We start from the raw sequence: 22,883 nt of genomic DNA, 5'->3' as shown, positions 1-22,883 counted from the left end.
CTGACGCCGGATGTGATGGCCATTGACTTTTGCAACAAAAATGTGGGCACTTTGATCGAGTGCGACCAGATATGCGCCGAAGGCTACGATGTCGGGAACCTCATCAGCGCGGACAGGCGTCGTAACGGCTTCATGGCCGAGTACTTCATAAAGCCTCCTGTTAGCATACTGCTGACGCTGCCGTGCCCGACGGAACTGAGTTGCGTGGTTGTCGGTCTTACTCGCGGTCCGGTCAAACTGACTGGCTTCGAGATTTGGGTGTCGCAAACCGGTGTGGGGGATACTACGACCTCTGCGACCCGAGACGACTTCGTTCTGATCGGCAGAAAATTCGGTGCCACTGACGAAGAAGTCGTTCGGCTTCGCAACAGGTGCTACGTTCCGCGGGGGCCGTTCGCTAGTCTGATGCGAGATGGCGGGTCGCCTTCGTTCGCGTACGAATCACGCGGAACGGGCGAAACGCTTAAGACCGCCTACTGCAAACACGTCTGCAGATTAAAAGTGAGACTAATCTGCGCCATGGGCAGCGCTTCGATCGGTCTGGGTTCCTTGCAAGTCTGGGGCCAGCCTATGACTTCCCTCTGCAGCCTAGCTGCCCAAGAGGACCTTATTCGCAAGTTTCTAGCTACTACGGACTTCAACCGTGAACATTCGGCCACAGACCAGTGCCGTTCGCCCCCTGCACCGACTGTTCCGGAGTCGCTGCAAGCGAAGAGCGGCGGTCTACTACAAGAGGGTGCAGGCTTAGCGACCGAGTTTCACATCCCGACAGACTTTCAGGACGCCTGACTTTCGAGCTGATGACGCAACCGGTTCTACTGCCGAGTGGCCAAGTGGTGGACCAGACGACGTTGGATAAGCACGTCGAGACCGAGGAAAAGTGGGGTAGACCGGCGACAGACCCTTTCACCTGGAATAACACTGGCGGGTGCGAATTGTCCGAAAAGCCTCCCCGAACTGAAGAGCCGTATAGACCACTTCGTGGTTCGCAACTTGGAGAAACTGGGGAACATTCCGAGGACGCTGGGAAGAAGCCGCAGTGCAGGCTGCGAGATCCTCCGGTCTGGTTTCGTTGTCGCAGTCTGAAGCTTCCCCATCATTTCAGGGCTTGAACGATTCCACGGCATCTTCCAGTGCAAAAGATGTAGCTAGCTCGTCACAGAACTGCTGTAGACCGAACCAGTTCAAAACGTTGAACTCTAAAGGAACTGCTGGTATGACTGGACTCGCAGGCAAATCTGACTCTTCAACTTCTTCTGATTCAAACTTGGCCACTGCGCATTCTCGTTTTGACAACGTGGATCAGAAAGCGCTGTTTCAGAGACCATCTGTTTCACCCACAACGTTGCCAAGAGCCATGCCGGTACCTCAGTCAACCAAGCGACATGCCGCATTCGAGCTGGCTACATCGTCAAGTAGCACCAGGCAGAAGAAGTCGGGAGAAAGTGTGAAACGGAAAACTGAGTCAGATGTGAAAGCTTCTGAGACCAAGCAACCACGATGCGATGCTCAAAACACACGAACAACGCCTTGCCGACAGCCTGTCCAGTTTCTCTGGCTGAAACACTGCAGCGGATAAGAAACAGTGCTCAGGGCAAACTCGAAGTTAAAGAAATAGACAGTGACCTGTGCTGGGCATGTAGGACATCACAATCCACGCACCGTGTGCCGTGTGGTCACCATTTCTGTCGTGCCTGTTTAACGAAATGCTGTTGGAAATGGACAGTGTACCTGTGGTGGGCTATTTCGGTCATCAGAAGTCGTTAGGGTGCACTGCCGTGAATAGAATTTAGAGTGAGACTTTATTTATGAATTTTCTTGACTTTCATGAAGTGGTTTTTATTCACTGCAGCTTGTACTTAATGTTTTTGTAATCAGAATATTGTTAAGAATGCTGCTTACCCATGTTGTACTGCATGTTATAAATGAAGGCTGTCATTAACTTCCATTTGTTTATTCGTGTCGTGAATGTGTTGTTCAATTTAGTACATTAAGCTATTCACATGATTGCAACTAGTGATTCTGAGCCTACCTCCAAAGCAGCAGTTAAAATACTGTGTGTATCCTGCAGTGCTTTCTGAGCATGATAAATAAACACGGTGGATAAGTTTATAAGAATTTTCTCAATGGATGCAGCTGTGTGCCTAGATCTTTGTTCAAAAGCTCATGTGCTTCTTACTTCAACTTCTTACAGTCTATACCTGTCTGCTTACTATTTTGCACCCTGTGAGTGCAACGGATATTAGCCTTATGCTGAAAATTGCAGCTATGGATAATGGCACTATCTGATGGTAAAGAACGGTACCGTGGCGCACGCACTAGAATGGTAAATTGGGTGGTGACTGGTGCAGCAGACACTGATATTCGAGGCCATAGATTATGTGGCAGTGCAACATGATGGTTGGAGTAACTGAGGCATTGCTTTTTGTTGAAGCCGCTGTCTCATAGCAACAGATAGGATAAGAATGACAGTCGGTATAGTTACAGTCACCAACAAGAGGTAATGCACAATGCTTTCTTCGGCAACATCTTGTATTTTAGCAAAGCAGCACATATCACCGCGAATCCTTCATTACTGGGTGTTGTTTTAGATATCGCAGCATGGTAGCCTGAGCTCTTGTAGGTGCCACCAGTGGCAACCTTTAAAAAATGTTTTCAATTGTTTTACCTTCGGCACTTTTCAGCATTTCAGAGACAAGCAAGCACTGCAAAATGTAGCAACACGGCCAAAAATACAGCTGCAAATTAACTAAAGCAATATGTAAAGTTGTACAAAAAGTAACTGAGCAAAGAAAGTACAGTGCAAACAAAAACACAAGTCCCTCACAGTTAAAAAAATTCTAGTACAGCCGTACAAAAATGGGATCAGTTAGTCAAAAGTACATCGTTTAGAGGGAGCTGGTTCCAATCAACACAACTTTTCTGCAGAAAAGACTCTGAATTCGCTACGGTTTTTCCTGCAAGACACATTCTTTCTGCACGTGGTCACTGCTTGGGATGTATAATGTAGTTTTCGTTAAGAGCATTTGAAGGTATCAATTGCGATAAAATGCTTTGTGGAACAAACTAAGCCAAGACAACTGCCGACGTGTGATGGGTCAGGGAAGGCTGTGCTCTGACTTCAGGTAGGAAATCCTATACGTGTGGTTATAATCAAATCCTACAAAACTTGTGCAGCAATTCTTTATCACTTCATGTTGGTTAGTTAGAGTGGCGCTATCTGAATCCTAGACACCTGGAGCATATTAAAGAGGCAGGTGAATGGATATTGTTTACAGTCGCATTTTTAATGAATGTGCTACCAAACAATTTTTTTTACAGCGTAAGCTGTTGCGAGCTCACATTAAGAGCTGATTTTGGTGACAGTGTCGTCCGCCACTGCCAGTATCCATAGCGGCATGAAAAAAAAAGATTGGGGTTCAAGCTGGAATCGAACTCGGGCATTCTGCTCGGCAGTCAAGTATTCCACCACAGAGCCAAACTAGTGCTTGAAAGTTCTTCAGAAAAAGACCCCATACAGGCGTCATGTCAGGCAAAAAATCACATTGGAAGATGTAGTATGGCCTGGCAGATGTATACAATTGCACTAGGCATCACACCATGGGAATTGCATAACGAGTGGGTGGTTCAAAGCTGCCCAAAAAGGCTCATGCATAATTCATCATCGTCACCAGCAGCAGCAAAATGTGCAGCTACGTAGGTGCACAGGTCGCCTTTCAGACGTGTAGTGGGTACATTGCGAAATGATCATGAAATAATGTTCCACAGAACATTATTTCGAGTCGTACAACATTATGAAAATAAATCAGATGTACGCATTTCGTATTATGCGTTCATTTTATGTGTCTTCGCCCGCTATCAAGCATTTTATCACCTCAATTGCATTGCTTCAGCAGTACAGTAATCCTCGCACATGCTCCACTGACTTATGGTTAATACCACGTTTCCGTACTTTTTATAAACTGCAGTCCTTGAAACACAACCTGCCATCAATTCTTAATCGATACAAAGATATAGGGAAACCCACGTTAACTTCACTACGTCAAATAATTTTAAAATCATCAATATGAGTACTTCATCATTAAGCAACAAGCAAAAACAATTCGTAATGGAATATATACATTATGTTCGGCATAAATTTACAGATAACTCGCTCAGTCTTCATTTGTGCTTCATGTTGTTGTTTTTCATGCAGTGAATATTTTTTCCTATATATTGTACATGTGCATCTATGTTTGTACAGATGTGTATGTGTGCATATATGTGCATGCATGCGTGTTTCATGCAGTGAATATTTTTTTCCCTATGTATTGTACATGTGTATCTAAATTTGTACAGATGCGTATATGTGCATATGTATGCATGCGCATGTGTTTATATAGATGTAAACTGTGGTTATTTTTCCCTTTTCAATATGTTTTTTTTTTATATATAATTAAGCTACATTTCGGTATCACCTTTAGTTCTATATTTATTACTGTAACGTTGCTGTTTTCTATGTAAAAACAATGCTGCTCAACGTTTTGTTCGCTGTTCACAAATTTCACAGTTAACTGTTCTGATTACATATACTTCAACGATGTTAGCTACTGACATGTTTCTGCTCATGATTTAGTATGTGCACCAAGGACGGGCGCCACGTGTGCCTCGATGTCAAGCCCTGCCTTGTGTTTTTGGTTTCCGGGCCTCTGTCAAGCTGCAGACCGCAGCTTTTAGCCCTGGAACCCATTCCAAATGTATTTGGAAAAAAATAAAGAATTTGAATTACAGCGTAGTGGGTACTTCGCGACAGTACTTGCACTAGGTGCCCGAAGAGTTTACAATGGGCTTGAAGCCGGCCCTCCAGCTTATGCAGTGACTGTGCTGTGTGTTCCACACAAGCCTGGTGTTTTTTTTTAACAGCAAAGCTATTAAGGCTGGCTGTAATTTGCGCGGCCTATGGGTATATGCCATGCGGACCACGCGAAAACTATCATCATCATAGACGGGTATGTGCCACAGAAATTGGGTGAATCCCACTACTCACCACTGGTCCACTAAAATGAAGAAAACTATCCTCATCAAACGGGTATGTGGAAAGAAGCGAAGCCAAAGAGTGAACTCGACAAGCTGCCGGCCCACTCTACTGAAAACCTAGCTACAACCAAGTTCTGCCTAGCTACAACTAGAATAAGCAGCCCATAGATCTACGAGTGGTGCGAACGCGGGGTTTCAGCGCGAGGTTCTGTCTCTGGAGTTTGGACATCCGTGTCGTGTCTGTGACTGTCTGTAGTTTAACTCGAACCTCTATGCGCTGAGGGTTAACGTAGAAACAACTTAGCATCACCCAGCTAAGGCCTAGCAACAACCTAGAAACAACCTAGAAACAACCTGCATCACCTAACTAAGGTCTAGAAACAACCTAGAAGTAACCAGATTAGTCTTCAGATTTCGTCCAGTTTTGCTGTTTCAAGCCTTGCTTGGCTTTGTGCAAGCTTCGCCAATTTTTTTATTGTCCTAACTTCTGTCTAGCCTCTGCTGGAATTCAATCTTCTATTAGCCGGATACTTGAAGATTAGATGGACATGTGATGTAAATATTGATACAGACGAGTCAGGTGCTCCTGCCAGTCCTGTGTGGTTCTGTCACTGAAAGCTCTTCTTGGCTATGCCTCCAGTGTGTACAATGTTGCCCACTATGTTTTCTTGTTGCATGAAGGAACCTATTCTTCCGTTGCAACAAGCTGCTGGGCTATGGGATCAAGCTGGTCTTTGTTCTCGAGGGCACGGCCCCCTGAAGTGAAGGAGGAAACGCTGTCGCAGAGGAACCAGGTGCGTGGCGGGGAAGGTTCAAAGTCCAGCGGTGGGATGCTCATGAGGCAGCGTGGAGGGCTTCAGGCCATTTCGAGTCAGGCAAGTAACCCATAGGTGCAGGCCAGGATAGAATCGGAATGAAAATTGTGTTGTGATTGAAAGTAGTGCAGAGTAGCCTTCTTTTCTTTTTCTTTTTGCTTGTTCCCAACACATCTCTCTTAAGTTGTCAGGTCGATGTTCCTAGCCACAATCACGAGCAAATAAGGAAACAAAGAAACTATTTCTAAACAATTCTTAATCAGAATGATCGTTTTCGGAGTCTAGCAAGGTCCCTGGTATAATGTCCAGTTGTCTGGGCCCATTGGCATGCTGTATTGTAAAGAAAAACGTGCCACCCTGTCAATTTTCGTCTTCATTACATAGTGAGGGTCTCGACTCCAGCAGGATGGCATTAGGTGTACACGATGGTCTAATGGTCATGCAGCTGCCTGCTCCTAAAGAAGTTTGCATACTGTGTGACACCACTAGGTGAAAAGAATGTTTCACATTCACTGTCATCTTCATAAGTGGTGCTGGCTAGCACTCCATGGATTACACAAACATGTTTGTGTAAAAGCATATGCTTTTTGTGATTTGTATAACTATATGCATTCATCTTCAAAAGAGCGCTTAGTTAACACAGACACAGGACAAAAAAAGTGCGGGACGTAAGGCAACGAGTGCAAAATGCACTCATTGCCTTATATCCTGTATTTTTTTTCGTCCTGTGTCAGTGTCAACTAAGTGCTCTTTTGAAGATGAATCAACACCAACTAGCCCACCTTGTAGCTCTCCTCAATGTCATAACTGTATGCCTTCTTAAAGCTGACATTACTTTTTATAGCCTGTTGTAATATAGTTATTATCTTGCATGCTTGAACTTCCTTAAACTTATTTTTTGTTGTATAATTATTGAGTGTTTTGTTATTGTATAACTGTGAGACGCCTATAAATCATGCATCAAATTTTGATACTCCCCTTATGTAATGCCCTTTGTGCGCCAGTAAGGTACATTGAATGAATGAATGAATGAATGAATGAATGAATGAATGAATGAATGAATGAATGAATGAATGAATGAATGAAAATACACTAAGAAAGTGGGGACAGGGTAGCAGCCACTGCAATTGCTAAGTGGTGGTACACCGCATGCAGAATGCAGTAGTTGGGGATTCGGCTCCATCCTGCAACAAGTTTTTTTTTTTCAACCACTTTCAATTCCCGCAATCTCATAACAACTGCACTTTAATAAAGAAAAGCTACAAGTAATGTCCCACATACTTTCCTCGGCTTTGTTATCTATTGATTCACACAAGAATGAAGATAATAACATGAATATGTTCTTTCTTTGACCTGGCAGTGACATAGAGTGACTTCACATTTGCTTTGTTGCGATTTCAGTGTAGAGAGCTGCTTGATGCCCTGGGCCTACCCTGTGTGCAGAGCGCAGGTGAAGCAGAGGGCACTTGTGCTTTTCTTGACAAGAACGGGGTGAGATATATTTTTTAATCATTTCTTTTTGTTCTTCTTCATCTAAAAAAAAAAATGCATCCATAGTAAACCCCAATGATGAACTCGTGCCAGGGTGAAAGCTTGACAGTTATTTACCCAGGACACACATTTTGAATCGCATTCTTAAAGGGATTGTAGAAGAAGTGTACAAAAAGATTCAGCAGACATGCATATGGTGGATGGAATTGCAGGAAGGACACTGGAATGCAGAATGGTGTGCAATTCAACATTATATGTAGCCTTTAGGATTCCGGTGTAAGGCACGCCACGTTGCCTTCTGCAAGTGAATTGCGCATATGTCACGTAAACGAAAGTTCTTTATTGTTACCCAAAACGCTCTTAAAGCCTAACCACATGTACACGTTACAGCATGTCAGCACGTGGTGTGTAGACAGCACGCGCCCTCTCCCTATGAAGGTAGAGGGCGCGTGGCTGCACGAAGCTGTGCACCCTCTCTCTCCATAGGGAGAGGGTGTGGCGCCGAGTTTACACGCCACGCGCTGACGCGTTGTATCGCGTACGTGTGGTTAGGGCTTTACATTCATTACCCAACGGATGCAGGATGGTGGTACTAGTCTAAGCTGTTGTTTGAAATTGCATGAATTCCAGTGTGTGCATTTTAGCAGTTCCCAGCCTTGTCACGGTGAGACAGGGGCATTGAAATTTTGCTTGGTGCCTGTGCAGGCACGTAGCCAGGATTTTTTTTCGGGGGGGGGCCCAAGGCCTAAATATTCGAAAGAAAGTCTTTTCATGGCAAAAAGAAAAAAAAATTGCCCGGGAACATAAAAGGCTGGACGAATTTCGGGGGGGGCCCGGGCCCCCCGTTGCCTACGTGCCTGTGCCTGTGTCACTCATCATCGCATTGTCCATCTCTCTTGGTATAAGAGTACCGATATTAAGGGTTTTTTTTCTTGCGTCGTGCAGTGTCTCTGAGATTACTGGAATTAAAGAAAGAAAGAGAGCTTTTTCATTTAGAGAAGCAAAAGGATGGTTTTCGAAAGCTTGCTCAGGCAGGTGTATTTTCACTTGCATGCCAGCAAAAGTTTTTTCCATATTCCTCAAATGGTTTGTTGTATTTTTAGCTGACATTGGTGTGATGCAGCTGCTAACTTGGCAGGTTGGAAGGTATTGATAAATGAACACTGTGTATGAAGACAAATACATGTTAAAGGAAATGTTGCACAAATGTTCCTTCGTCGGTGGAAGTGCTCTTACAACTGCAGGTCAGCACTTGTTTCATGTTTCTCTTTACTGTTCTTGTGATACGTACTCTTCTAACAGGTGAGAAGGTTGGCACTGGCAACGAATGAAGACGTGAGTTGACATTGAGAAGTGCAAGCTATCAACTGATTGCGTTTTTTTTTTTTTCGTGTTTGATTGATCTCGTGTTCATGACCCTGTTCATCGTATTCACCTGGTGTGACCTGTCCTGCTTGGCACGCATCAACGTCTGTTTTTTGCTTGAGCCTAGTGTATATCTGCATTTGCAGATGGTGGACGGCTGCATTACACAAGATGGCGACGCGTTTCTCTACGGTGCCAAGACGGTCTATCGGAAGCTCTGCATGGAAGACAAGGTAACAACCCACGGCAGCGCGAAATACAACCGGGAACGTTTGTACCAATATCTCATTACAAGAACACTCTCAAACCGGCTACAGCATTCCGCTTAGCAAACAAAACTAATGAGAGAGTATGTACAGAGCGGAAACGTTCTGCGCATGGTGTACTGCATGCCAAAGGAGGATTTGCAGTCCACATACACAAAGCAGCACCAGTCTGCAAGAAGCTCGCTGCAGTAGTGAAAACTTGAACTGTGGCATGGAGCGACCTCTAGACAAAACTATGAAAACTAGCGCATGAGAGTGTAGCTGGAAAAGGATGAAAATAACCTGGTAGCAGAAGAATGATGGTTGCGAGTGATGATTGTCTGTCTGCTTTCTGTACAGTACAGGACATACGCCTCTTCTATCGATCCCTACTTATTCCTACATTGTGTGAACGCATTCCATCCTCTGTGCCTTTGTGCAAGTGATAAACACGCAACACAGGGAGGGGCGCTGAGCAGAGGAAATAAAGAAACAAGGAATGCAGTGAGAATAATTGCAATGTAAACATCTCTAGTCACTATCATTTGCTGCTATCGTTGATTTCCTTGTTAAGCACTGCTGTTGGTGACCGGGCACTGTGGCTTAATGACTAAGGTATTGCAGTTCTATGCACAGGTTCGGTTCCCAGCTACGGGAGCCACATTGTGATGGAGCAAAACACAAGAACACTCATATACTTAGGTGCTCGTCAGGGCACCCTAGATGGTCAAAATTAATCCGGGGTCCCTCACTACAAAGCATTATAAATCATATTGTGGTTTTGCATGTAAAACTAGGGGTGTGCGAATATTCGAAAGTTTCGATTATTCGTCGAATATTACATTCGAAATATTCGTATTCGATTCGAACATCGTGTATTCGAAAAGTTTCGAATATTCGATAACTTCGAATATTCGAAAAATTCGAATATGCGATTCTTTATCATGCATAAAATAACTCGTCTTCCACATTTCTGCTGCGTTCGTATCGCTAAAAACGTTGCCGAGAGGAGCGATAAACATCGTAAGTACACGGAGGCACGATATCTGCCTGCGACGAGCGCCCCAATACGTATGATTTATTGCTGGTGCATCTCCGACGTGCAGCGCTGTTCGCGATCATGTAAACGTACATTTTCAATATTATGCGGCCGTAACGTGCCGCACTACCACTTGTTCACTATGCGGGACCACTTCTGAAGAAAGACAGTGACCCACGGGACTGGTGGCGGACTGTAGGCACATTCAGATACCCCACTCTGGCAAAGCTTTGCCCCATGTACGTCCCTATACCAGCCACTTCTGTTCCAAGCGAGCGTGCCTTTTCAGTGACCGGGGGGGGGGGGGGGTTGTCTCTGTTAGAAGGGAGCGCCTGCTGCCTGATCATGTGGAGCAACTCATATTTCTTCATGATAACATCTAGTCATTACTTTCATTGTGCCGTGATATTGCTTGTGTTGTGTTGCGCATTGTGCTAGCCTGGACATTGTGTTCTGGAGATAGCAGTGTATGTTGTGTTGCCAGTCAGGCTGTTAATGTTTTTTTTTCTTCAAATAGCTACATGTTAAATAAAATATCGTTACTGTGGAGGCATTTTTCCTTTGATATTCGATATTCGATTCGATATTCGAAGGTGGATATTCGTATTCGATTCGTATTCGAAAAATTTGATATTCGCACACCCCTATGTAAAACCCATTAATTAGTACATTTATCTTCACTGTTGCCTGAGCAATGGTGTATTCACACACATGAGCACCAGCAAGTTTCTGAGACATGCAGCATACCTTGCTACCAAATGTTGGCACATTTTTCGAAGCTTGAGAAAACAACACATCTCTTGTACTTTCAGATACCTGACAGAAACACAATTTTTTCAGCACAGTTACCAACAATGTAAATGGAATAGTTTTCAATGGCTAGTTGCCTTTCATCCAAGACTTCGTACAGTCAGGTTTGTTCAACACTAGAGACTGCATAAACTTAGATTTAAGGGGTACTGACACGAATTTTTTCAGTTGTTGTTTTCTTGTGTCAAATGAAAGGTCAAGCCCTCAAGAGCCTAGAAAAGGTAGTGCTAAGCGTGAGTGCACCCTGAAAAAGTAATTACAGTATGTTTTTTAAAAGGTAGTTTCGGTTCCTACTGTACCCTGACGTCACAACTTAGTATGAGCTCCTCGTCACGTGCTTGAGCAAGATATCATGACTTTTCCGCAGCCATTCCGCACCGTGGCTTTGTAGGTGACACAGAAGTGGTCATTTTGAATGTCTTTGTGACGTACAAGTGGTCATTTTGGTAGTTTTGGTACCTGACATCATCATAACTAGTCGGACTGCGTGAAGTCACGAGAATTAGTACTGTAGCCTGACGTCAAGCTAGTGTTGATGTCAGTAGGTGCGCCATGGGAAAATTGACTTTAATATCAAAATAAAATATCTTATCAGTATTTGTTGAGCTTCGCACTTGCACATAGCCTTCTCTGTATACAGGAGATTTCCATGGCAGAGTAAACTCTCCTCCAAAAAATGATGTCAGTGCCCCTTTAATTATCCCAACATCTCCGCTCAACTTTTTTATAGCAATTGGCTCATTCTTGACATCCTGAGCTTGATTTAAATCATGAGATTGGCATTACACTTTGCATGCTTAGCTCTACTGTTGTTAATTCCACACTCATGGGGTCTTTTCTGCAATTTAAAATGAAGGTAAAAGTTTCATTGTTCAATTTTGCACCGAAACCCTGGCAGCGAAATGTGCGAAGCCACAGATTTCAACCTCTGTTTTTTTGTGTGTGTGTTTTCGCCAGATTGGCTCAAGAAAACGTCCTGGAACTTTTAATGCAAGGTGTGTGACTCGCTTGGAATATAGTGGAGTTCATTTTTACTACTAGAGGACTGTTTAGGCCCTAGCAGGTACAGTGAAAATCTGTGACGTCACAGCAAGTTTGTATGGGAACTCAGAGGTGGCGTCGCTATCTGTGTTTCATTTTTGTGAATTTTGTGGTTCTCCCAGTATCTTCTCGTGGCAAAAGTGGTGTTCTTGGCATTTGTGGAAGGGTACATTATCGGAATGAGCGAGATGGTTTTTCACCTTAGTTTCACCTGTGTGACATTTTGTTTGCCAACACTGCACTGGTTGTTTGTACAAACATTCACGCAGGATCCCCATGTTCTGTCATACAAGATCTCGGACATTGAGAACAAGCTTGGTCTGGATCGCGAGAAGCTTGTGGCGCTGGCCGTTCTTGCTGGGTGCGACTACTTTTCCGGAGTCCGGAGCGTTGGCAAGGAGACGGCGGTAAAGTTGCTAAACAAGTTCGGGGACACCGGGTCCCTTGAAAGGTGAGAACTTGAAAACCTGATCGTCTGGGGTCAAGGCCCCATTCTCTTAGAAGGGGTTATGAGACCATACACAAAATCATAAGAATTGACGTTGTACATGCACCATCAGACTTGACCTGAACATACTGAAAGGGTTTTGCAGCGCAAGCACAGTAGTGCTTAAGGAAAGGCGTAAAAGCGAGTAACGGAAAGCAAGGAGGGACGACAGAAAGAGGGATGCTTTCCGTTCCTTGCTTTTATGCCTTTCCTTCAGCACTACCGTGCTTGCGCTGCAAAACCCTTTCAATATGCACTTTAACCAACTAGCCCAAATAGCCTTCTTCTTCTTTAACCTGAACATGTCTACAGTGGCTTAACTTTAGCAGACACAGCCAACATTGAAAGTGTTAGAAGGTGAACTAATCTAGCACAATTCTAGGCACTTTAAAGTAATACTGACACGAAAATTTGCAGCTGTTGTTTGCTTGCATCAAATGAAAGGCCAAGCCTTCAAGAGCCTGGAAACTGTAATAGTGAGCATGAGTGCACCCTGAAAAGTAATTACAGTACATTTTGAAAAGCTAGTTTCGGTTCCTACTGTACCCTGATGTCACAACATGGTATGAGCTTCCCTTCTTGTGCTCGCGCAAGATATCGTGACGTTTCCACGGCCGCTCTGCATCGTTTATCCATTGGTGACGCACAAGCGGCCATTTGGGAATTTTTGCAACCTGGTGTCATCACAACTAGCCAGACTGATGTGTGAAGTCACTAGAATTAGTACTGTAGCCTGACGTCAAGCTAGTGTCGATGCTGGTGGGTGTGCCATGGGAAAATTGACTTTAATATTAAAATGAAATATCTTATCAGCATTTTCTGAGCTTCAAACTTGCTCAGAGCCGTCTCTGTATACAGGAGATTTTAATGGCAGAGTAAACTCGCGTTCGAAAAATAGTGTCAGCACCCCTTTAAGGGCCAATTTCTGGAAAACCTCCAGAGGGAAAGGAATAGGTCGATTAAAGCATCTTCGGGTTAGGCAGGACTTCACGTGCAGGTTTAAAATGTTTACCTGTACGTCCATTGTGTCTAGCCCTGCAATGCCCATAAACATGCAGTATGTTACCCACCTGCCCATTGTTAGTGAATGTGGCGCTGTCTACGTTATTGGATGTCGTTCTGTGCTGCCTAAGCATGCAGGTGAGTTAGTCACAGTTGTGAACGAAACATAACTGCTCAGGATCCACTACGCCGCCTGTTAATTTGCACAAAGAGTTGAATCCCTGGCTCTTCCGCATAATGGGCACGACATTTTTAACAGCAATGCTGTTTCGCAAATCTTTCCTTGTCCGACGAACCAAAAAACTATCATCATCATAAACGGGTATGCACCACAGAAGTTGGGTAAGTCCCAATAATAACCCCTGGTCCACTAAAAATGAAGAAGGCAACACTTAGCCCAGCAAATTGCTGTGAAGCGACGGCGGCCCCGAAGCGATGGAAGGCCTACGCCAACGGCGACATGCCCGTAGATCTATGAGAGGTGCGAACGCTTGGTTTCAGCGTGAGTCTCTGCAGTTCGGACATCTGTGTGGTGTCTGTGACAGTGTGTGGTGTAACTCGAACCTCTCTGCGCTGAGAATCAACGTAGAAACAACCAAGCATCACCTAGCTAAACCCTAGCAACGACCTAGAAGCAACCTAAAAACAACCTGCATCACCTAGCTATGGCCTAGAAACAATCTAGAAGCAACCAGATTAGTCTTCAGAATCATCCAGTGTCACTGTTTCAAGCCTTGCGCGGCTTTGTGCAAGCCTCGCCATTTTTTTCTGAAGGCAGCTGTGAAAAGCTACGTTTACAGACTGCGCGACTCACTGGCTGCTGACAGACAGACAGACATTGTAACTGACCTCATCGCTTGAGTTCTGATGGGCAAGGGGCCTCTGATGCAGGCTACGAGATTGGACAAGAGATGCAAAGTATTCCAAGCTCCAGGAGACTCTCGACACAAACTGTAAGAAGCCATCGCACTGTGGAAACTGCCAGCACCCTGGTGAGTTACCAGTGTTGTTGTTTACGTTTGTTAACCCTTTGCAGTCCGAAACCTTTTCCCATCTTCTGTTCATTCTGGTCCAAAACTAAAAGATTCAAAGCTCAAGTAATAGAATTTTACTTACTCTTTTACTGATGGCGCATAATGTAGTGAGAAAACGCTCGCACGAATCAACCGCGAAAGAACTTGTCCACCAGTGCCTGACCATGGACCGCTGCAACTGTGTTGCATTGTGGGGTCCTACAACGGACCACAAAGGGTTAAAACAACCCACCTGATGCAATCAATCAATCAGTCAATTAGTCTTCATAATGTATGAATAACTTTTGGGAGAAAATAAAGCACAGAAGAGGCACTCGCATAAGTCGAGAGGTAGATGTGAATAACACTGTGCGGATGATGGTTCCGAAAAACAAGTCTGCATTGCGTATAAAAGACACATTTTCTTTTCAGAGAAGTTGGCACCACTTTGGAGAAGAAAGTCACATGACAGAAAATCACATGACATGACCAAACGTCAAGCCTGTTAGTTCACTTGATTAGTATATATTTTGATTTCATTACTGAAAAGTAATGCACATGCTGCAAAGCAAAACCGTGATTGGCAAGTGCGTAGGAGCATTCGAAGCCATTTAGAAATGGCAACAGAAACTATGCCTCCTGACGGATGCAAGGGCTTGTTTACGTATTGTTTTCCATCATCATTTCTGCATGTATGTATTTTTTATAATAAATAGGGCTAAATCAGTTAAATATATTCATTTCCTGCCATTATCATTAGTTTTGATTGCAAGTTTTTGCAGCAGTAATGCTTTTGTAGCGTAGTCATTAGTTTATGTTGAGCACTTTCCACACATGTTTTTAAACATGAAGGCACATTTTTCTCATGATCAGTTTCTTGAAAATTTTCAAAACTTGATGTACCTTTTCTGGAAAACTATTTGACCAATTGTGCTGAAATTTCCTCAGATTATACTTAAATCTCTTCCAAATAGCCTGAACCTAAAACTTTGAAAAGCTGTGCGAGTTATAGTGAAGAAAAAAATTAATAATCGGAAAGTCTTTCTTACAGCACGTGACATGTGAGGACAATATATTTTTTTTTCTTGTGAGATAAATGTAGGAACCCGTTTTTAGAGATAAGGGTTAATGCCACTACTATGTGGAATTAGCGTGCCAGATTTCACGGTCACACTGTTTTTCGTTTCTGAGAAAAGGTGCATTTAAGTTTACACCCCAGTATGATATCTGGTACTTAAATACAAAATTGTAACAAAAGCTACAGGGTCAAAATCGCACAAACTGGCCAGAAGCTTTCTGATTAAGCTCGCAAAATTTCACCGTTATATATGAAAAAGTTTCCGAGATATAAAGCTTGAAACCAAGATGACGCATTACACTAAAGGCAAATATTAAGTTGACGTTGATTGTTGAAATAGCGGTCCAGAAACCTCGTAGTGCTACTTTTATGCCAAGGGAGTGCTTGTTTTGAAATAAAATCACGTTTTAGTGGTCCGCATCGCTTTAGCACACTTGAAATCACCCGCCTGAAAGCGGTATTTCGCACGTCACTGTTGCCATGCCCAACGTTGCCCGCCTTTACTGCGTGGTGGCGTGCACTGGTGGCGTGCACCATTCGAGCATCTGGCAACATCACATGCATGCGGTATTTTGTCGAACTTTCTGTCAGAGCGACTTTCACGAGCGTGCAAAACACACGCGGCAGTGCGCTATACCGAAACTACCACTGAGACGCGACCGCGTGAGCGAAGTTAGGGCACCGGGCGAAGTGCAGTTCAGCGAAAACGGAACTTTTCAACCACGCGCGCCGTTCCCCATCGCAATGCCAAAGAGGTTCTTTTTTCCATGAATCAAACAGAAACGAACAAGCAGCATTTTATTACGTCTCTTGATGCATGGAAGGTTCTTTTTTTATTGCAGCTAGTTTGATTACTAGTGATTAATTGTATTCAGACTCTCACACGTCATTGGGGTCACTTCCAAAATGTCCCACTCGTGGCGCTCATCATGTGATACGTTTAGCTTAATTTCTCGGTAAGTAGGGCACTGCTGTTGATAATATTGCCATTTTAGACGTCATACATTGAGCTTTTACTCTGACATAAATTGTTATTTGCCTTTAGTGTCCCTTTAAGACTGCACTATTGCTTGTACCAGGTACGCAGAAGACTCACCGCGTCGATGGGTGCAACATGTGCTCTACCGATGCGTCCTGCACAAAGTCAGTGGTCTCCAACTGCACGTGCAAATGGCACAAGGCAGAAGCTGTGAAAAGCCACTGGAGGATGGAACTGGACATCCGAAAGAAGGCGCTCGACGAGTACGACGAGTTTCCTCCTGAAAACGTGAGTTTCCGCGTGATAACCTTTTCGTTTTTCCCCCCGTTTCCCCTGGGTGCCGATTGAATTGCCTGGCTCCCTTCAGGTCCTTGCGTACGAGGACACCGTTAAGACAGTAGTACTTCTTGTGATCTTTTGTCTCTGGCACATTCTACTATCACAGCATCCCTTGACAATCTACCTTTATTTTTATAGCATGCCTCGCTAGTCATTGCTATAATTTTACTTCGCGCTGTATCCGCACGATTCTGGTGTGCCCCATATTGTAATGCACAGGTGATTGTACAGGTACATAAGAAAATTGAAAAAAAAAAAACTTGTTGCCTATTTTAAGTCCGACTGTAGCAGACACCCAAATTTGAGGGCTACGTTTAGCAAAAAGAAAAGTGCGCTTTAGAATCGTGCAGATATGGCGTATCTTATACGTTCTTTGTGACGCAAGCACTTTTACTTGGAAATGGGCGAATAGTAAATTTGAGGTTCAAAAAGGATTTCGAAGCAAACAGAGATTTGGTCGAATAATTTCGAATGGAATAGTTCAAGTAGTATATATCACATATGAAAAATGAAATAAGTATTTTTGTCATGACCCAACTAACTTGCACAATATTTTTAAGAATTGGAACAAGGCATGTGCGAATGTCACTTCTTTCGTTTGACGTGAAGTGGAAGCAACTTTGAATAGTAGTAAGATTTGAATAGCAGTAGGGTGCAAATCATAAGCGGCAAAATACGTTACATTTAAAAATTTACTATCCTTAGTACATATAAGCCCGTATAACAAGCTTTCAAAAAATAATTAATCGAGGTGAAGGCAACTTGTACATTTAACCTTGACGTGTGGTTTCGCGCCAGCGCATATTTCCTCTGGAGAGGGGGTTTCACTGCATTGCACCCTAACACGGCAGTGAAACAACCTTTGCAGGGTGTTTACATGCGGTCAAATAAATGTTTATTCGTTCATTTCAAATACTTCGAAATTTCGAATAATATAAATTCATGTCGAAGCAAATTCGGCTACTGCAATATTTGTTCGAATATTCGAAGTGCTCGAATATTCTCCTGCGACTACGTTTACTATCAAACTGCTATGCGCATTTGCTCGAGATAACCGTGTCATGCTGCTGTGAATCTGGTCATTAAGGGGGTGTTGGCTCTAATGTAAGTGTGCGAGCCAATATTATACTGACCGGACATGAACTAAGGAAGGTGGAAACGAAAGTATGCGCAGTGATTAGCCCTAAATTGCTGCATTTGAATCTGTGAGCACCGTGCATGTTGTTACTTGACTTCATTGTCGACTCATAAAACTTGCCTGTCACTATTTGGCCGTATTTGGGCCTTGAGCCACAAAGCATTGTACTTATCATCAAATGACTCTACATGCATTGCTGAAACACTTGGGCGTAATCACTTCTCCATACTGCTTTGTGTCTTGAATATAGTATCTACACTATCTTCTATCTTTCATGAATATGGTGTCCATATTTTAAGTTCATTTTAAAACACGAACCGCAAAATTGTTGGGCAACAAAATCGTTTGGTGTGGCACTACAAAATGACTCAGCAAACTAAATGCCTTTGCACATACTGAAATTCACTTTTGCTCTGCATCATCTTAGCTTGCAGCAGCATGTACATAGGCCTCCAGGTAGTATTGCCCACCATCATTGCCGTTTTCTGAGCACGTGATTTTGTCCGCCGCTGTACCTGTTGTCCTCCTCATTTTCTAGCTTTCTTTATTGAATTCATTATGTTGTAAGCTAATCTTGGCACCATGAATATATATTTTTCTGTGTTGGGACAGGCTGCAAGTATTTTGAGCCCCAAACAGTTTTGTTGATTCCCACCAATGATTGATTTCTATCTGTACAGGTTGAATTACGTTGAGTAAGCGTCCCAACTTTCATCACGCTCAGCATCGAAGCAGTTATACACTCAGATCGTGAAGCAATGACAACGACAGCCATATTACGCTCGCCATCATGCCAAGTATACAGCATGCATCAGAGATTCGCCAGTGGTGGGTTCTAGTGAGTGCACGGTGGTCTCTAGGGACTTCTCAATGTGACACGTGCAATGCCCTTAATTGCATCTAGAAAGCCAACTGCTAGACTCCTCAACGAAAGGAGCGCAATTCGAAAGGCTTGAAGGGTTGAACTGTGGGGCTAATTATTCTGACTTACTAAATGAAGCAAAATAAGCACAAATAATCTGGATGGACCCATGAGGAGTGTACGAGTACAAGCGTACGCCCTTGTCGGTACCTTGAGTATTTTTCTGGATTATTCACGCTTGTTGTTTTTATTGGTTAACACTACGGGCCTGTGCGAAACAGCTGCTTGAGCAAGCACATCATTTCTGCATTTGGCATTGCGTCAAGTTTGTGCTAAATGAGTTTTCAACGGACACACATGCAGGTAATATCCGAGTTCCTGACTGAGCGGGACAACATCCAGTGTATCGACAGCAACTGGCAGTTTCCATCTGCAAAAAAATTTGAGGTGATTGTTTATTGTGCACTATTACTGACCAATTCTCTATTTACCCAGTGTGCTTAGTAACCTCACTATGTAGTTAGTTTGTAAAGAGACTGGGAAGGTTACTTTCTGTAAGGAAGCTTTGTTTGCCACGAAGTGTAACAAAGCCTCATTACGCTTGATTGTAAACGAAGCTGCGTCTAACAAGAAAATATCTTCGTTACGCTTAATGTACATTACAGGGATAATGTCTCAGGTATTGGCTAAAGTAACGCAAATGTGATGCCTTCGAGAGTCCAATTTCAGTGGCTGGCTGGCAGCCTGCTTTGCCAACACACAGCATGTTCGCACTTGTAAATTACGCAATCACCCTTCGCACACTCATTAATGTGCAACCGTGCAATTGGTATCATCACATGGGATCTCCATGTTTGCTCACTGAATGCGAGATGGTCAAGCTGAACCACTTGCATAGGCATTGCATGCACATCCAGAATGTGGCAACTTGGGCTGCTCTTGCAGAGTTGTATCAACAGTCCTGCCACCACAACAGCACTTGTTTTGAGTTGCCAGTAGTGATGCAGAACTATCGATGGTACTATCGATACTATCCAGAGCTCAATCACTATCGAACTGTCGATGATAAAAAAAATATATTGATAGCACTATCCATAGTGCGATCGATAGTTTAAAATCACTCGCACAAACCCATTGCAGCATAAACTTGGTCTCTCACCCCCTTCCCCCTAGTGCATGGTGTACGGTGAGGCAGGAGGGGCAGGCTAAAGAGCAAGCAAGTTGACATTTGATTTGATTTTGATTTGATTTATTGATTGTATTGTATTTTGTCATGCTTGTATTTCTTCTCCAGAATGCTTGCCTTACACATGATAATTAAGAACTGCTCCTCTGTAGCGGAAAGGAAGACGTTACATGTGACAGAACTGCGCGGCTTCAAATTTATATTGCATTTTGTGATTTCATGTGTTAAAAACTTAAGTTTATTAGTTTTACGGTGTAACTGGTTACTTTTGAATGTCGATTCACTGATGAACATGTTCCAGCATTTCCACAGCGGAAATAAATTACTTATTTCACAAAAATTAGCGTAGCTTGCACTAAGTCACAAAGGCTGGATCACAGCAGAGCCAGTGAGTCCGTTTCAGCTCCTGTTAAACATCTGTACAGAATGCTTGGGCGGTCATTGAGCACGTGCTGGTTCATGGTGGCGATCATTTTCTATGTAAGACACATGGCAGACTTCGACCATAACAGCTTTGCTGTAAAAAAAAATGCAGATAAAATCAAACAAACTGAGCATTGCTGATAGGCTATTGCGAATGTTGTGGCATTATCTGGTCAACACCATAATTATTCACAGCACTATCAACAGTATTATTGGTACTACCGATCGTATTATCAGTCGCACTAATGGTAATACTATTGATAGTTTATTGATAGTAGTACTATCGATAGTTTCTTTACACTATCGATCGTTTCAAAACTATCGATGGCTATCGATAGTCAATTTACCAATAGTTCTGCATCACTAGTTGCCAGTGAAAAGCATTGCTTTCAAACAACACCGCCTCTGAAGGTTTTGATTTTGGTTTTGTTAGCGTGGCAGAATATGTAATAAGCGTTGCCTGACAAACCTCACTGTATTGTCTGATCATTTGTTATATATTCAAATTTCAGTTTAATAAGCATAAAAACAGGAAGTTATCATATATCAAGAAGATCTCAAATATTTATTTCTGATATCAGCGTGTAAAATATGCGTATTTAGTGAACGTAGGATACAATGATGCATTTTGTTGCGGGGTATTTTTTTTTAAACGAGACTTGAATGTATCAAAACTCGGTTTAGCATGTTCTTCTCGGGTTATTTGTTAATTTGCAAGAGCTAAAAGCAACGCGTGCATCTGCTTGAGGCTCAGTGTAGCTGCACTGCCATGAAACAGTGTGGTCACAAACGAAATAGTATAGTGCCCTTCTCTCCTCTGAAGGATTTCATGTTCACCAAGATGGGCTGGAAGCCTGAAACAAGTCGAGAAAAGCTCTTCCCTCTGTTGACCCGCTGTCATCTAGAGCAAGGCGGAAGCAGCTGCGAGGAAGTTGCCTCGTTAAAACCCGTCAAGTAAGGTGCTTCACATTGCCCGCCACTGTTCCTGCTGTCCTCATCATTTTCTAGCTTTCTTTATTGAATTCATTATGTTCATTACGTTATGAGCAGTTTTGCACGCTATTGCAGTTCATACTGTGGTACAGTTTGAGCTCGTTATAAAGAACACTGATGTGGCGAATTATTGGTTATAGCGAATTGCATGCAAATTTTGGTTGGTCACGCTTCATTTCAGTTACATCTATTCTTATTGAAAAGAAACTGAAAACGCGAGTGCCACTGCAATTTTGGCTGTAATGAAGAAATATTTTGCGCATGAGAGGCTCAAAACACGAAAGGTAGTTAAAAAGCAAGATAACTGTTAAAAGATAATTGACAGCCACATTGTTCTAATTGTTCGGAAAAAATTTTGGAAATTTTGGTCATCCAGCGCAAAAAAAAAAAGATGTGCATTTGATTGGTTGCACCACCCAATTGAAGTTTGAAATACCACAAGGAGGCAGGTAACGATTACCTTCGTTTATAGCGGGTTTGAAGCCTATAATAATGCGTTATTTTATCTAGGATTTTTGTGCAAGCCAGATATCCGTTCTGTCAGAGCCGATTTTTATCTCTTCTTTTACCACGAATATTGCGTGTATAATGAAATAATTTATGGCCACGAAGCTACTTCAGCCGAGGTTCCACTGTACCAGGAAAAACGTGTGTGACGCCAAGGAAAGCATGGGAGACATTATTATTTTAGTGTTGAACTCAATCAAAGTGTATATGAGATTAAAAGAAAATTAATTAGATAGGACAAAAAAAAAAAGCTCACTGCCGGTGGGACCTATAAGCCACAATATTCGCGTTATGCTTGCATGCATAGTGCATACGAGCATTGCACGTGTAATATTCTGCACAGTCTCAGAACAATCCCCGACCATGAAAGGGAAAATTAGCATTTGTTTCCTGCACATTTCTGTTGAACTGATTTGCCTGCCCATTTCCACACGTATGTTGATTCGGTAGGAGCAGTAAGCATAGCTGCAGAGCTGAGAAGTTGTTGTTTTCTCATCATGTGTCCAGGATCGTGAAGCAACGAGTGCAGAGGAATGCCGACTTCTACGAAGTCGAATGGCTGGCGACTGAACGTGAGTAAAGAATATCTTTTCTCTGTGTTTTCAATCGCTGTTTGGTGGTGTGCCCAGTTATTATTGAGCTAACCAGCGTTGCATAGACATTGCAGTGCGCATAATTTTTGTTGTTACAAGATCAGATTCTGTGAACTCGAAAGTACAGCACTTACTTGAGTGCAGCCCTTACGGTAATCCGGAGGTTGTGGGTTCACATCCCACCTGCTACAAGTAATATTTTCATCCACTCTTGTTTTCTCTCTATTTCATGATTACTACACCTACATTAAACGTAATGCCCTAAGTTTTTTCCTTTGGCTTCATGTGGTTCTGTCTGACAAAAATGGACCCTTGATCGCTTTCCCTTCTTTTGTTTATATTCTATATTTAGTTATGTCACAAAGGCTGCCAAAGAAAGAAAGCTTCGTAGAGTCATCGATTCTAATGTGAAGGCTGTGCTTCCACAAGCATCTAAATCTAGAGTGCACGTTCTAGTTGCC

At 43.1% G+C, this 22,883-nt stretch overlaps 2 protein-coding genes across 2 annotated transcripts in view; both read left to right on the top strand.

The window, feature by feature from the left end:
• Window positions 1–22,883, top strand: part of LOC119404982 (flap endonuclease GEN homolog 1-like) — a 28,842-nt gene that overhangs the window by 634 nt on the left and 5,325 nt on the right. Inside the window, 10 exon segments of the mRNA XM_037671728.2 lie at window positions 5,698–5,764; window positions 5,766–5,891; window positions 7,233–7,322; window positions 8,834–8,920; window positions 12,092–12,273; window positions 14,203–14,303; window positions 16,482–16,669; window positions 19,084–19,167; window positions 21,153–21,283; window positions 22,337–22,401. Of these exon segments, the coding sequence (XP_037527656.1) occupies window positions 5,698–5,764; window positions 5,766–5,891; window positions 7,233–7,322; window positions 8,834–8,920; window positions 12,092–12,273; window positions 14,203–14,303; window positions 16,482–16,669; window positions 19,084–19,167; window positions 21,153–21,283; window positions 22,337–22,401 (1,121 nt within the window).
• On the top strand, window positions 6–1,733 carry LOC119404983 (RING finger protein 37-like). The gene is given in 3 exon segments (XM_037671729.2): window positions 6–781; window positions 784–911; window positions 913–1,733. Coding segments are annotated over 3 exon segments (1,068 nt in total). The 5' UTR covers window positions 6–15; the 3' UTR covers window positions 1,087–1,733.

This window comes from Rhipicephalus sanguineus, chromosome 9, assembly GCF_013339695.2.
Source record: "Rhipicephalus sanguineus isolate Rsan-2018 chromosome 9, BIME_Rsan_1.4, whole genome shotgun sequence".
Classification (NCBI taxonomy): Eukaryota; Metazoa; Arthropoda; class Arachnida; order Ixodida; family Ixodidae; genus Rhipicephalus; species Rhipicephalus sanguineus.
This window is presented reverse-complemented; position numbering and strand designations above follow the sequence as displayed.